This window comes from Mixophyes fleayi, chromosome 4, assembly GCF_038048845.1.
Source record: "Mixophyes fleayi isolate aMixFle1 chromosome 4, aMixFle1.hap1, whole genome shotgun sequence".
Lineage (NCBI taxonomy): Eukaryota > Metazoa > Chordata > Amphibia > Anura > Limnodynastidae > Mixophyes > Mixophyes fleayi.
The window spans coordinates 66,032,973-66,048,551 of record NC_134405.1 but is presented as its reverse complement, the minus strand read 5'-3'; the positions used below and the strand labels follow the sequence as shown (position 1 = coordinate 66,048,551).

Sequence of the window (15,579 nt, the reverse complement as noted above, 5' to 3'; positions counted from 1 at the left end):
TTTTTTGATGTGGGTACTCCCGGCAAGTGCCATTCTGAGATAGCGTTAGGAGGACACCAGCGGTACTTGTACCACCCACTTGGTAAATAAGTGAATGGACTAAGTCTCGCAGAATCCCCCCAGATGGCTACTGCCAATGGTAGTCTTCACTTGCTGGGGGCTTTGGTAAGCAGGGACAGATTAACCCGAGGTCTAACTGGGCTACAGCCCAGGGGCCTCGAGCATCCAGGGGGCCCTTGACAGTGCTCAGCGGCATTATTGATGCCACGGCCCGATCACTGCTGCTCAGCCTGTCAGTGTAGTCCCTCCGCGGCGCTCAGTACTCTCCTTACTGAGGAGACCTCGTGAGTCACACTCTCACGAGATCTCCTCAGTAAGGAGCTTACATCGCGCCGTGGAGGGACTACAGTGACAGGAGACAGAAAGAGGTAAGCGCGGGGGGGAGGTGGGAGAGTCCAGAGGGGGGGGGGGGTGCGGCTCACAGGGGAATGGAGGCCCCCTTAGCCCAGGGTCCTCCATTTGTTTAATCTGGCCCTGTTGGTAAGTAGGGAAAATCCTGTGTAAACTCCTGGCAGGATTTAGGGCTCATCTCCCTTTGATTAATAGACAGCAAGCATTTATATGCACAAACAACAACGTATTTAAGAGAAAACAGTAGTGCCACTTGAGATAAAGGCAGTCCAGATGTCCCTTTTCTTTCAAAAGTTATATAGCTCCAACTAGCAGCATATTGTGGAAAAAAGCTGAAATTAGTGAGTGAAAGGTCAAAATGCGTTGAGCAGGCAGTAGATGACTTTTTAATAAATGTACGTTTGAATCATAGACAATCTGCAATTATTAAACAAAGCCTCCATGGAAAAGGACCAGAAATTTCTTCTTTGGGGCATGAACCCATTTTTGCATAGTGCATTAAATATAGTGAAATTGTAGGAAAGCGCTGCATGCTTTAGCATTGTTATGGCCTCCTGCCTGTAGGTTTCTGTTTGAAACTAAACTCAAAAATTTTTTTTGCTATGCCATAGAGGTGTACAGTCTTGTATTGCCTTTAATCTCAGAACACCACTTTAGTCAGAAACTAATAATAATAATTTTATTTATATAGCGCTCTTCTCCAATAGGAATTAAAACATTGTACATTTGCATAATGCAACACATACATAAAAATGGGTCTAAAAAATGGGTATTATAACAAGTAGTGGTTGTGTAAACAGGTTAGTCTTGAGGCTGTTTTTAAAGCTCTGGCTCTAAACGAAGTAGAAGAGTCTGTAGCTGCTGTTACTCGGTCCCCTGTGGATCGAAGCGAGTGAGTGAGTGGGAGTATAGGGAATCAGAAGCTGCTTCAAGTATATCGTACTATATGCAGGGCTTTTAATCTCATTCAGAAATGCTTCTTGTGAAAGTCCAGCCCACGTACACAGCTCTGTAAGCAGTAATGTCATAGCTTCCTATAGGCACCTTTCTGTCATGTCAATTTCATTCAGGATATGGACTTGGCAAAATTGAATAGAGCAGTGATGGCTAACCTATGACACTCCAGGTGTTGTGAAACTACAAGCCCCAGCATGCTTTGCCAGTTGATAGCTGGCAGAGCATGCTGGGACTTGTAGTTTCACAACACCTGGAGTGTCACAGGTTAGCCATCACTGGTATAGAGGATTATGGACCTATTTTGTCCCATTTTCTTTTCAAATGCTGAGGTGTATGCATTGTATGCTATTTTCACCTTCTTCATTCATTTACATAACACACTTAAAAAAATATACAGCAAAGTACTACTAATTGTGGGGGAAAAAACTTGAATTTTGCAGCAGCTATGGAGTTGGGGAGATAATCTCCCTGTATACTTTTAATGAGATTCCAGTTGCAATTCTGCAGATAAGCACATTTTTAAGTGCACTTTGTCCAATGTGAAAAAGAAGCAAAAGTGGCACATTTTAGAAACAGTACCCATTTCCTCTCATGCTCAATTTAAACCATAAATGAGGCCAAACTGAGAAGCATTTTAGGAGAAAACAAGGAATGTTTTATCTAATTGCGCTTTGATGTGATCTTTCCCCGTTTGCACTGTGAGCCTCTGACAATGTTCCCATCATTCAGCGCAGCGAGCACACTGCTAGCTTGTACATCTTCTCCTGTGAGCAGACACTTGGCGCGCACCTTGACGTGTGCTGGGTGAACCAGCTGAGCGTATTGGTGCAGCGCTCAACATGTGAAATTAAGAGATGCACTAAGTACTTTTTTAACTCACTTGCTTTTCTCATTGTAGAGCCACCTGTAGATTATTCCAAAGACGTATTTATTTGTTTTTTTGTGGTGTACTATTTTTCATTATAATTTGGTCACTTATTTGTTCCTACCTACCAACATTTGGGAATGTGGCATCAGGACAGGGGCATGGCCACACCCCGTGGGTTGTACATTGTGCTTTTGAATCGCAAGGCTGCCCCGTCTCTCCTCTCCTCCAAACAGCGGTGGAACTAGCGAGCTGTGGGCTCCGGTGTGGGGAGGAGGGAACCGGGGCCCATAGCTTGCTAGTTCTGACACTCTGTATCTGCCATGCAGCAGGTCCCATTATATCCATGGGCCCCGGTGCACCGCACCGCCCGCACCAATGGTAGTTCCGCCACCAAACACCTTCATTGTCGTGTGCACTATTGCTGAGTGATCCCTTTACAATCACAGAAGACTGTCTAGTACTTGTTTGTAATGTTTATATATCGGCCCCACAGCTTCCTACTCCCTGAGTCTGGGTAATGACAGGACTGAGTCAGTTCTGTGGTAGAGTAGAAGATGTAGACAGAGCCCGGGATCTGTGTGATACAGACTGTGTGTCAGTCCTCACAGCCGTGGGTGTTGTGCAACACATTGTTCTCTTTTAGTTCTTTGTCTGCATTGTAATTGTGAGACCATGATTAGAGAGATAAACATTCTAGGAATGCAGTGTTCCTGTCTTAATGCTAAACAGTCATTATGCTGTGAGAATAGGTAAATGACACCTGTCTCATTTTTATTATATATATATATATATATATATATATAGAGAGAGAGAGAGAGAGAGAGAGAGAGAGAGAGAGAGAGAGAGAGAACGCGCAGTATTTTATATATAAAATCACTATTTTCTGTTGTTATATAGGTCTTGCTCTGTTTCATCACTGTTCACTCTCCGTGCATCTAGTCAGCAGGACAGGATGTCCCTCTCCTCCATCTGAGCTCCCTACGGCATGTCTGTTTAATTTCACACGCCCTATGTTCTCCAAGCCGCGGACTGGCCCCTTTCTCCCAAGCTTCTACTGGGACACTGAGCTCAGAAATGGGTCAGAGGACAGCTGGGATGCTGTGTGTGTGTGTTTGTGTATGTGTATGCAGGCTGCTGTCCTTGTGAATGTACCGTGCCCTGTGGAGTGTAATGTCATGTTTCCATTCTTATATGTACTATCCCTTCTAGCCTTTAATCCAGATAATTCTTTCCTGCTTTACTCACTAACTTGCCACATTCCGAAGTCTGGCGTGACTCCTTACTCCAGGACTGTATGTCTCGGTTTTACTCCCAAGCTGACCTTACTTAGGTTCTGTAATATATTTAAAAGTTGTTTTTCCCTTTAGTCAGCAGTTGCTAGTTGCTTTACTGACCTTTACAGATAATACTGCTTAAAAGTGAAAGCTTCTGTAAAATGCTACCAACAAGTCAGCTTTAACAACAGGACAGTAAAAACAAAGAGAGCACTGGTAATGAATAAATAAAAATGTAACTTATTAAAATAAATAAATTAAAAATCATTAGATATGCTGCACATTCTGTTATGGAGTTGTACACCTCATTGGTTGATGGATCACAGTTCATAATAATCACAAGACCATAAATTAGCTGACAACAGCAGCCTAAATATACAAATGATCATTGAATAATATGTCTCATAAGTGAAAGTGAGAGCTCACAGGTTAATGTATCAAGATGCGGCTGTGAACAAGTGGAGATGTTGCCTATTGCAACCAGCTGTCATTCTGTAGAATGTACTAAATAAATGATAACTAGCATCTGATTGGTTGCTGTAGGCAACATCGCCACTTTTTCAAACCTGCAGCTTGATAAATTTACCTCTAGGAGTTAATAACTCTGCTAATTACTACATTTTAATATAATGGTTTCACTAAATTGATACTAGTAAAATAATAAATAGGTAATGTAATTCTTATATTACATCCCCAAGCTCTTTTCCAACGGTACCATCCAATCTCAGGGGAACCAAACTGCCAACATAATTCTTATTCCCTATGAATGTTTCAGCCAATCCCTGATGACACGTCACTCACTTTAATTCAGGTCTTTCGGTGTGTACCAGTGTGAATAGAAAGTGACGCTGGCCGTTCAGTTTTCCTGACATCTGGTGGGAAAGATGCTCAAACTGCTCCATAACCTGAGCATTGCGGTCACATTTTTAGCTTCCTTAGCTGTGAAGCTGAGGGTACAGGAGTGTATTTACGTGATCATAAAAACCCTTGTTACATGTCAGGCTAAAATATGAACTTATACCTGATTTGTATGGTGCAGGATATAAACAGATATACTGGTAAACTGTAGTGTCTTTAATATACAGACTTAAAAAATACCTGCTTGATCACAGTATGTGAAGAACTGGATCTGTCATTCTGACTGTCACACTGTTGTATCCAAACACTGATGCAATCTGCCCTGTTAACATAATTAGCTGTGTAGCCCCGTCCTATCGTCCTAGCACTGCAGTAGCTAGGTCATATGTTTTTGTTAATGTGCACTTCTGGCTTCCTGCTTGACATGTACAAAACAATAACTCTTTAGCCCTTATGCTTGTTTTATAGCACCCCTGTTACCTGCTGTATATTTGCTGTCGCTGTAGCCTGTGCCTATCTTGGGCTGCTAGAATCCAGTGTATGTCACCCTGTGTAATGCAATTAAATCTGTGTGCCCGCAGGGCCTCAGAGCTTCTCCAGAGTTTGAAGGAGGACAACCAGGGACCGCAGGCAGCTTGTGGGGCTATTCATTAGTACCAAATCCAATCCACTGTGTGGAAGGCGTTTGATTACCCTTGTACACCCGCTCATCTCCTGAAGACAAATTCAATTTGGTTTGAACTGTTAGCGTTTAAATTGTATTAATGAATATTCCATGTAACACATGCAGTAAGGAAATTCAGGATTCGCCCACAGTGCAAAGGGTGACACAACCTCATATAGCAGGAAATGCTAGGAGAGCTGTCAGCGAGGTACTAGGAGTTATATAGAGACGTTCAATACACAACATGAAATGCTATAGAGAGAAGACAATAATGGAACAATAAAAGCATAGTTAAAAAGAGCTATAGAAATAGTTATAAACATATGAGGAGGACGGTGACTGAATAGAGATGTTATAATAATGTGTTTTATATCTATGGAATGAGATTAATAGTGGTTAAGTTTTGTAGTAATTATGATACCAATATGATGGAAGACACAATAGGATCAGTTATTGAGGAGATAGATGAGGCAAACAAATCAGTTACTGAGAAGAAAGCTGTAACAATCAAATTAGTTATTGAGAGGATTAATGAACTTTTGTCACTGCTACTCATTACGTGAAAGTGTGAAGGAAAATACATAAATACAGCCTCTGGCAATCTATTCATGAATAACGTTGGTGCTGCTGGCATGGGGCTGACCCCTCCAGTGTGTGCAGAGTGGGAGACAGGGACTAGAACAGCATAAAGGTAAGTACCAATATGGGTATGAAGGGAAGGGCATAGAGTGAGGGGATTGTGAGAAGCTTCCAAAAGTTCTTCAGTATGTGTATCCACCAGTAAGCTAGGTTCAACATTGTGAGCAACCATCAGAGATCTAAGTTCACATTGTGAGTAGCCAACAGGGACCGGAGGTCTGTATTGTGAGTAGCCAACAGGGACCTGAGGCCCGCATTGTGAGTAGCCAACAGGGACCTGAGGTCCGCATTGTGAGTAGCCAACAGGGACCTGAGCTCTGTATTGTGAGTAGCCAACAGGGACCTGAGGTGCGCATTGTGAGTAGCCAACAGGGACCTGAGCTCTGTATTGTGAGTAGCCAACAGGGACCTGAGGTGCGCATTTTGAGTAGCCAACAGGGACCTGAGCTCTGTATTGTGAGTAGCCAACAGGGACCTGAGGTGCGCATTGTGAGTAGCTAACAGGGACCTGAGGTCCGCATTGTGAGTAGCCAATAGGGACCTGAGGTGTGCATTGTGAGTAGCCAACAGGGATCTGAGCTCTGTATTGTGAGTAGCCAACAGGGACCTGAGGTGCGCATTGTGAGTAGCCAACAGGGACCTGAGGTGTGCATTGTGAGTAGCCAACAGAGACCTGAGGTGCATATTGTGAGTAGCCAACAGGGACCTGAGGTGCATATTGTGAGTAGCCAACAAGGATCTGAGGTGCACATTGTTAGTAGCCAACAGAGACCTGAGGTGCACATTGTTAGTAGCCAACAGAGACCCGAGGTGCGTATTGTGAGTAGCCATCAGAGCTGAGGTGCATATTGTGAGTAGCCAACAGGGACCTGAGGTGCATATTGTGAGTAGCCAACAAGGATCTGAGGTGCACATTGTTAGTAGCCAACAGGGACCTGAGGTGCGTATTGTGAGTAGCCAACAGAGACCTGAGGTGCATATTGTGAGTAGCCATCAGAGCTGAGGTGCATATAATGAGTACTCATCAGAGATCTGAGGTCTTCTTTTTCTGAGAGCTACCAGAAATAATGGGGTCTGAATTTTTTAGTAGCCACTAGAAAAAAAAATGGGGTCTGTACTTTGTCACAATCTCCAGCATCAGAGATCTTGTGGTAATTTTCATAGAATTCTCACTGTATTATTTATCTATCGCCATATAGTTGTGTCAGTCACTAGAACAGGTTCTACAATGAATACAGATCAGGTGAGATTGTGTTGTATTTAATGTATAGCTCTTTGAAATGACAGTTTGTTATACATTTTGTAGGCTGGATAAAACTATATAAACATTTATTTGGCTTTGCCCTTTCATAGTAGGTATAATATAAGGAATAAACTATCCCCTACTCTATGTAGCACATATAGTTTATTTTAAGTCACTGGGGAGTTTGTTTACTACCGTATAAAGGTGCAAGGGCAAGAAACAGAGGGGACCTTTAATGCCCTTTTTATGTTTAGTAGTAAATTATTTATTCATTAGAACGCACATAATCAATGTACATCTCATATGCAGTGGTCATGTGGTGGGACTGTCACCTGTCCATTATAGTATTAATGAGAACCTAGGAACCAGTACCTTATATTAGATAGTACCTCAGTGATATCATTGGTTCTTAGCCAATTTTAATAGATTGGTAAAAGAGACATTTGCCCAGGTCAGTGAGCTGGGCAAATTAACATGGGATGTGTCACTTGTGCGTTACAAAAAAAAATATTTGCTTTTGGTTTTAACTCATTGGGCAAGGTGCACCTCAATATGTGCTTCTCTACCAAAGTGGAACTAGAAGGTACAGAATGTATCCCATTAAAAAGTATAGGACAAGACCTGATCACCAACAGCTCTGAGCTGGCTGAAAATTCAAACCCTGTTGCTGAATGGAAATGGCTGTGTCCTTCTGCAAAGCATGGCCCACTGCTAAAAGTACACCCTGTACTGTAATCTGACTCTGCACAACATCATTTTGCTTTTACACTGCTGTGCAGAACTAGGCGCTTCGCCTTGCCTACTCCGACCTTAGCAAGGGACACACTTACTCTGCCGAACTCTTCCTAACAGTTGGTGCAAAATACCGGTTCCTCTGCAAATCCCATCTTGCGCCACACACCTCTAGGTACATTTGGGAAAACCAAGGAATCTCTTGTGTGTGTTTCAGGCTGTGGGATTGCAGTAACCTGTAACCCACCCCAGCACTTCATTAGGATCAGTTATTGAGCAGATAGGTGGGATAATAGCATCAGTTAGTGTGAGGATAGATTAATAGACTCATTCAGAGGGTAGACCAAACAATAGATGGGACTATGGAATCAGTGCCTGAGAGCGTAGATGAGACAAAATGATTGATAGCATTTATCAAGCAATGGGGGAAGATTTTTAGAGGACAGATTATAACAATAGGATAAGATGTTTAGAGAGAATAGATGTGGAAGCTGATAGTAGAATTATTAGAATGCTATTAGTATCAGAAAGGATAAGTGGGTCTGTAGAAAAACACACAGATGGGTGAAATGGAATGAATTATTTAAAAGATAGATCCTGATGAGATGTTATGAAGACAGCTGGGGAATAGTACAGTGTTGGCTCTTTATACATACAGGTTAAACACCGGCCAAACCAGGCATTATAAAGAGAGTGATGTATAATTAGAATTATGCCTTCCACACAAAGTATGTTAAAAGACACCTGATGGTGAGGTGGCATCAGAACAAGGGAGAGCGGTGCCTGCTGTTGAGAGGACAGCTAGGGAATTTCAATTCATTATGGAGTTTATATATGGTGGGGAAAGTCATCCAGAACACCCATGTCCCGTATTTCAATGAAGAGAGGGAAACATATATAACTATATGTTCACAGATTGAATACTGTTGGAAATATGGTGTAATCCAATAGAGGCTATGGCAGCTGGGGCCCACAGACATGTTTTGTAGGGCCACATCTGGTCTGCAGGCCAGGAGCTGAAGAGCCCCGCTCTAGAGTATATCAATTACCCAGAGGATAAATTAAATAACAAAGAGGAGTTGAGAGGATAAATTGGGAGCTGGAGAGAGTTGCAGAAATATATATCAAATTAGTCATTTTTTGCAATAGATAAATTATTATATTCCATGTTGCCACATTTGACGACAGAACGATAAGAACAGATAATTTAGAGTAGAGGTTACATTATACCATAGATAAGGATATTAAAAGTCACAAGGAGTTGTGTAACTATATCAAAGCACAAGGTCAGAGGGTGAATACGTTTATATAGGTCACGGAAATCAGAATAGATTGGCAAGTTATATCAAGCGTCATTCTATTACTAGAGTCTACATTGTTAACTTCTTTAGCATTATTCTCTTTTTATATTTTATAGGTCTGGAGGTCAGTTTGCAAGTACAGAGCAATTATCTAATATTCACATTTAGTTCTTTTCAACAACATCTGTTCTAATACATGATAAGTAACCGGAAACAGGCGCAAGCAAGAAACATTCCAGAACTAAGAATAAGTTAAGGGGAAAACATGCATTCTTTTGCTTTCTTACCCAGAAGGAATAGCAATGCTAATAATTCTTTAGTAACAAAACCAATGTATAATTTATACTGGTCCCAATAAAGCTGTGTCCTAGACCCTTCCATATGACCTCTTTGATCTGAAACAAAGTGTTTTGCTCCTGAATTTCTCACCTATTTTCCGATTGAGATAACATGTGCAAAAATCATTTGATATTTTTAAACACACATATAATATCAATCAATTAACTCAGGTAACCACAATTGTGAATGAAGTAGGACGTTTAGGAGCAGAGCATTTTTTTTTGCTAGAAGTAATCTAGGAATCTAGGAATTTGTTTTGTTCTAAATAAAAATCCTGTTTCCTTGCTCTACACTTTTAAGATAATACTGCTGAACATAAAGGTTGAGATGATTGGCTCTTCCAGGCCTGGCCAACCTGTGGCTCTCCAGGTGATGTATAACTACAAGCCCCAGCATGCTTTGCCAGTAGATAGCCAGCCAATAGCTTGCAAGGTATGCTGGGACTTGTGGTTTCACAACACCTGGAGAGCCACAGGTTGGCCAGGGCTGGTGTATTCTCTTGAACCCAACACATTACCCACTCATTTAAGAGTCTAGTAAGAATTTGCTCACGTAGGGCCTGATTCATTAAGGATCTTAAATTAAGAAGTTTCTTATTTAAGTCTCCTGGACAAAACCATGTTACAATGCAAGGGGTGCAAATTATTATTATTATTATTATAATACTTGATAGCTTATTTGTACACTGAAATTTAAAGTTGATATATGTGTGCTACATGAAAAAACAGTCAGTATTTAACTTATGTGCAAAACAGTATACTAATTTGCACCCCTTGCATTGTAACAAGGTTTTGTCCAGGAGACTGAAATAAGAAGTTTCTTAAGTTAAGATCCTTAATGAATCAGGCCCGTAGACTTTCCGCTGTGAGCAAACCACATTGTGCGATTTTCGGGATCATTGATCCTAGTGCCTGCATGCTTGTACTATTCAGAAGAACAAGAGAAGGGGCCTGTTCTTCTTATTAAACACGCCTTATATGTTCATTTTTACAAGAGCTTAAACTAGCAACAAAGGGGTAGATCAGGTTGGTTGTCTCAAAGTCCTATTGACTGGATTTGTAGCACCATTTAGCCACACACATGATATCCCAAGATCATAGTTCAGTTTATTCATCCCAAAACACTGATATGAAAGGAGCCTCTGGAGTTCAGTACAATTGCCTTACCACATGTAAATTAGGTCTTTTGCTGATTGTATTCATATGCCTACCCATGGTGAATGATATCATCAGCTTTTACTTGGGTCATGATCATTTTGGCCCAAACATGTATCGGTTGCTGGCTAGTTTATATCTAAAACATCCAGATTGGCAGATTTCACTTGAATCAGATTCTAAAAAACAAAACAATGTTCATAAACGCCAATGAGAGTTGAAGATGATGAAGTTTAGTAATGTTATCTGGATGGGGGGGGGGGAAAGAGGTGGTCTGTGATTTGATTAAATAAAACATGTATTAGGCACAACATAAAATGATAGGTATAATGGGCCTCATTAATTAAAGTAAAGTTAAGCAAAAAAATTGAGTAAGTTTTTTGGACAAAACCATGTTGCAATGCAAGGGGTGCAAATTAGTTTTTAATTTTGCACATAAGGAAAACACTGTTTTTTCATGTAGCACAAATACTTGATAGCTTTATTTGTACACTGAAATTTAAAGTTGATCTAGGACATGCTCTACCCAAACTATAAATCTGCCATGACATTTTAAATTTACCATCTCCCCCTCCCCCTCAAATGCAACACAACATGGTTTTGCCTTACTTGCTTATTTTTGCTTAACTTTCCTTAATGAATCAGGGCCAATGTGTTCAGGATTCCCACAATGCACTTGACTTTTCTAGACAAACTAACCAGTACCGCATCATGTGAAAGGGACTGTAGGATGCTTGTGAGGGACAGTCCCTGATGTTTACATTATTAGAGGAGATGTTATGACTGAGTAAGCCCACAGCGATTTGTTTTCACACATATAAAGTACAATATGTACTGAACTCCACAACTAAATCATAACCTTGCTGGTAAACACTGAATTATGCAGCTAGTTGCTACATTATGTAATGAGATGCACAGAACAGAGGAACACGGCAACGCTTAAGAAACAGTTAACCCTTAAATTCTGTGTTGTCACCTAAATGTGTTATGGCTGATAGTAGAGTAGACCACAAATAAAATCACTTGCACAGATTCCTGCATTGGCTCCAATCATTATGCACAGGATCTCCGGTACCCCAGCAGTAGGTCACGTTTCCATGTTTTCTTACACTCTTGTAGCACATTCTAAAAAAGATCCACAAACTTTTCTGTTTTGTTAAACTCACAAGTGTATCTATGAGCAATACTTTAATCATGGCAAATAGCTGCCATCTGTGCCAATACTGCAATGTATAGTTTTGCCACACACATTATCTGTGATAGTGTGACCTGAAAGAACTGCCATACCTCTAGTACCCCATACTGTTAACCATTTATTTTGGGTATTACAATGCACCCTCTGCATATTAGCACTGCCCCTGGGATCCCTGTGACAAACAGGGCAATACTCCAATAAATGGTGCTCTGACCAACATCATGATTAATATATACTTCCATTGACGAACAATGATCAGCGTCGTTCAAATGCCAGCTTTTGAAATGTGTGAGCCACAGATTGCTCCATAAAGTGCACACATTCAGCAGGAACTGTTTAAAGGAAAAAAGGGTCTTATATGTAAAACTTTACCACATTTTTCTTTCGTGTGAATTGGTCAGCGGGCAGTGGGGGGCTGTAATATGGATTCCTTCTTAGAGGTGAATTACAGATCAGCCACAGTCCAATAAAATGGGCTATATTATCATGGCAAGTGTTAGAATACCTCTCTGGCTTTACCTAGCAAAAACATGTGGAGACTGGTGCACGTGTGACTGCAGAAGTGCTTCAATCTGAGAATCCTATGTGGTTGCTATGGGTTTTCTTTTTCACATTCTTATTGGATCTGGTTCGCTACTAAAAAGATTGCCGCTTTTTTTTATATCCCCCCTAATTGCTTTTAGGTTAACTGGTGATTTGTAATCATTAAGAATATCCAAAATCCATTTGACTGCATATGTTGAACCGCATATCCACAACAAGTATGTGACAGACACGCATTACAATCCCCACCACACGTAGGTAGTTCTCTGTGTCAGAGACAGAACTGCTCCCTTAATCTATGCCAGAGAGTCCTAGAGATTAAATCACTCCCATTCAGCGATCCAAGAAAAAGTAGGGGGTGTGAGGACAAATATCTATTATACCCGGACACCTAATCCTCCTGACACTTTTTTTTATATAAGAAAATAGACCCCTGGTATATCTAGGCAGATAATGGTTTCTTTATACAATCAAAAACAGGAGAATACCCTGGGATTAGCTGGGTCACAATGACATTTGTGCACCCGTCTACATCCTGCTTGCAAAAAATACTAACTGTTCTCATTATTTATATTGTGTTTAAGTCTCCAAGCAGGAGAGTCACTAAATACTTGAGAGAGTACACATATATCTGACTTGTCTAATGTCACATGAGCAGTATAAACCAAGTGGTAAGACTCTACAGTGAGAATTATAATACTCAAATTAGAAAGAAACAACAATATCTATTTTGTAGTCCTAACACCCCGGCACACACACAATCACAGTACCGACCTAAACAGTTTTTAAACTGGGAGCTTGATTAAAGTACACCAATTTGTGCTATTTCAGGACAGAGGTCTGTTGACTAAACAGCTCATAAGATCAAAGAATAGAAGTAATTTCCCTATCCTGAGTGAAATGAAGCTCAGTTTTAACCATTTATAATACTACAAAAACAAACCATTTAGTGACAGGCACTCTTTGGAAACTAATATGACTAAAGAAGTTCAGGATAAATTATATCCAAACAGGGACAGCTGATAATCTGCACTTTTGTACTCAAATCCATTTGGCATGATAAGGTTTGTATAATGTATGTCAGTTAAGAACTTTTCATTAAAAATTGTAAACATTACTATTTTAGTATCTAATAATATTAGTCTATTTTTATATTCTAGTTTTAATATGTAATTATTTGCTTGTTAGAAGTAAAACAAATTGAAAAGAGTCCTATTCTTGGACACTAGAGGACTTAAAGCCACAGAAAGTGAAAGCAGTACACATTAATAAGCATTTGCAATACCAGATGAATCTCACACATATTAAACTGGTTTATTTAACCAAGCTCAGCTTGGGATAGAAACAGTGGGTGGAGCAGAAGACATTTTCCATCATGAGGAAAGAGGACTACAATGTCAGCCGTGATGGATTTGGTCTATTAGAATATTTAACATCTATCTCTCTCTACATCGAGCTCCTTGTCTCATGTGTCTAATAAATAGAGTTCAGGTCCCTTTGATTTACTGGTCACCAGATGGATTGTGTATAGTGGCTGCACAGAATCCGACGGAAAGCCTTTCTGAAGTCCTGGTTGAAAATTGTATATATAACTGGATTGAGGGAGCTGTTACAATATCCTATCCAGAAAAAGAACTGAAAAACACTCTGTGGGATGTAACAGAGATCAGGACAGATGGCTCCAAGGCTGTAGGTGAAAAAGAATGGAAACCAGCACAAGACAAATACCCCAATGACCACAGCTAGGACAAAGGTAAACCTCTTTTCTCTGTTGATGTGGGTTTTCTTCTTTGCCATGATGGAGACAGAGTCTTTTGGCTTGTTGGGCAGCAGTATAACGCCACTGGTTGTGATAACAGTGTCCATGATGGGAGGGCCATGGCCATTGGGGTCTTTTAGGCTGCTATTGTGTGCTGCGTGGTCGTGGTTCTCCTTGGTAACTTTAGCAACACAGGGGAGATCAGAACCAGGTTTCTCCTGTGGAGCAGCGCAGGTATGATCTTGCAGATTTTCCTCACTCGGTTTAATACTGCGGTCAGATAGTCTACAAGTCTTCTCTATCGGTCTACTGCAGCCAGTGTTCTTACTCCGACGTTTGGCTATGAGATAAATTCTGAGGTACACTAGAATCATGATCAGGCATGGTGCAAAGAAGGAGCAGATACTGGAGGACAGAATGTACCAGGGTTCCTCATTCAACTTACATTGGGGTCTGTCTTTTCTCTGGTCCTGCTTTTTCCCCTTGTAAATCAATGGTGGCAAGGAAATTAAGGCTGCCAGAGTCCAGACTATGACAATAATGCACTTTATCCTCCTAGGAGTCCTCTTGGAGTTGTACTCGATTGCTTGACTGACTGACCAGTACCGGTCCAAGCTAATAGCACATAGGTGTACTATGGACGACGTGCAAAAGAGAACATCAAGAGCCAAGTACATCTCACACCAAGTCTTCCCAAAGTACCAGTATCCCATCAGTTCATTAGCCAAGGAGAAGGGAATAATAAGTGTGGCTACGAGGATGTCTGCTGCAGCCAGGGACACCAAAAATAGATTTTGAGGAGCTTTCAGTGAACGACTAGTCAAAACGGCTATTATTACCAAGACATTCCCCAAAATGGTGAAAAGGATGAGGAAGGTGATGATTGCTGCTATGACAGCAGTAGCCTGTATGGAGTAAGAGAGTGATGAGGCCATTTCTCACTGACCACCAAGATAGGCAGATCTTCCAAGACAGTAGATGTCTGGGCTAGGAAAATATTTCACACTTAGGATTAGGCTCCATCAGTCCACTCCTTTTAAGGTGGTGGTAAAACTTTTCAGAACTTCATAAAAAGTTCAGTCACCCAGGTTGTGATTCCATACAGTCATACAGTCAAGTAGTTCTGTTCATGAAGAAAGTATCCAAGAACTTGAGAGGTTTCTTTTGTGGAAAAGACTTTCCTCTGGTGTCTGCTATGAAATAAATGGTCTTGATCACATTTCTCTCTCCGAGGTGAGAAATGCAGATTTTCTCTGCTTTTAAAGTACTGAATGTTTTGTTTCCCCAGCCCCATTAAGTGATGTCAGACACTCCACAGCTCAGCCCATTTCCAGAGAAGGTGGGAGGGAGTCGCACACACACACTGGATCCTCTTCACTATACAGATTTCCTGAATTCAGCTTCACATAGCCCTTCCTCCTGCTGTTTACATTACTTACGAGACTTAATAATCCCACCAGCATTAAGATAATAGAAGTTGGGGCTTCAATTACATCGCTCAGGCAATAATGCAATAGTTTCCAGGATATATTCCACTTGATGGAGAAAAAAATCTGAATAGTTTAATTTTGGATGAAGACTTTCACAACCTACATAGCTGTGCAAACTACCTACCACTGTTCTAGCCACTAACAAAATACAG

General features: G+C 40.9%; 1 protein-coding gene across 1 annotated transcript; it reads right to left on the bottom strand.

Annotated features, from left to right (window-relative positions):
* Positions 1-13,473: 13,473 nt before the first annotated feature.
* ADRA2B (adrenoceptor alpha 2B) lies at positions 13,474-15,577 on the bottom strand. Its single transcript, XM_075207364.1, has one exon. The coding sequence runs from the start codon at positions 14,870-14,872 to the stop codon at positions 13,688-13,690; it is 1,185 nt and encodes a 394-aa protein (XP_075063465.1). The 5' UTR covers positions 14,873-15,577; the 3' UTR covers positions 13,474-13,687.
* Positions 15,578-15,579: the final 2 nt, after the last annotated feature.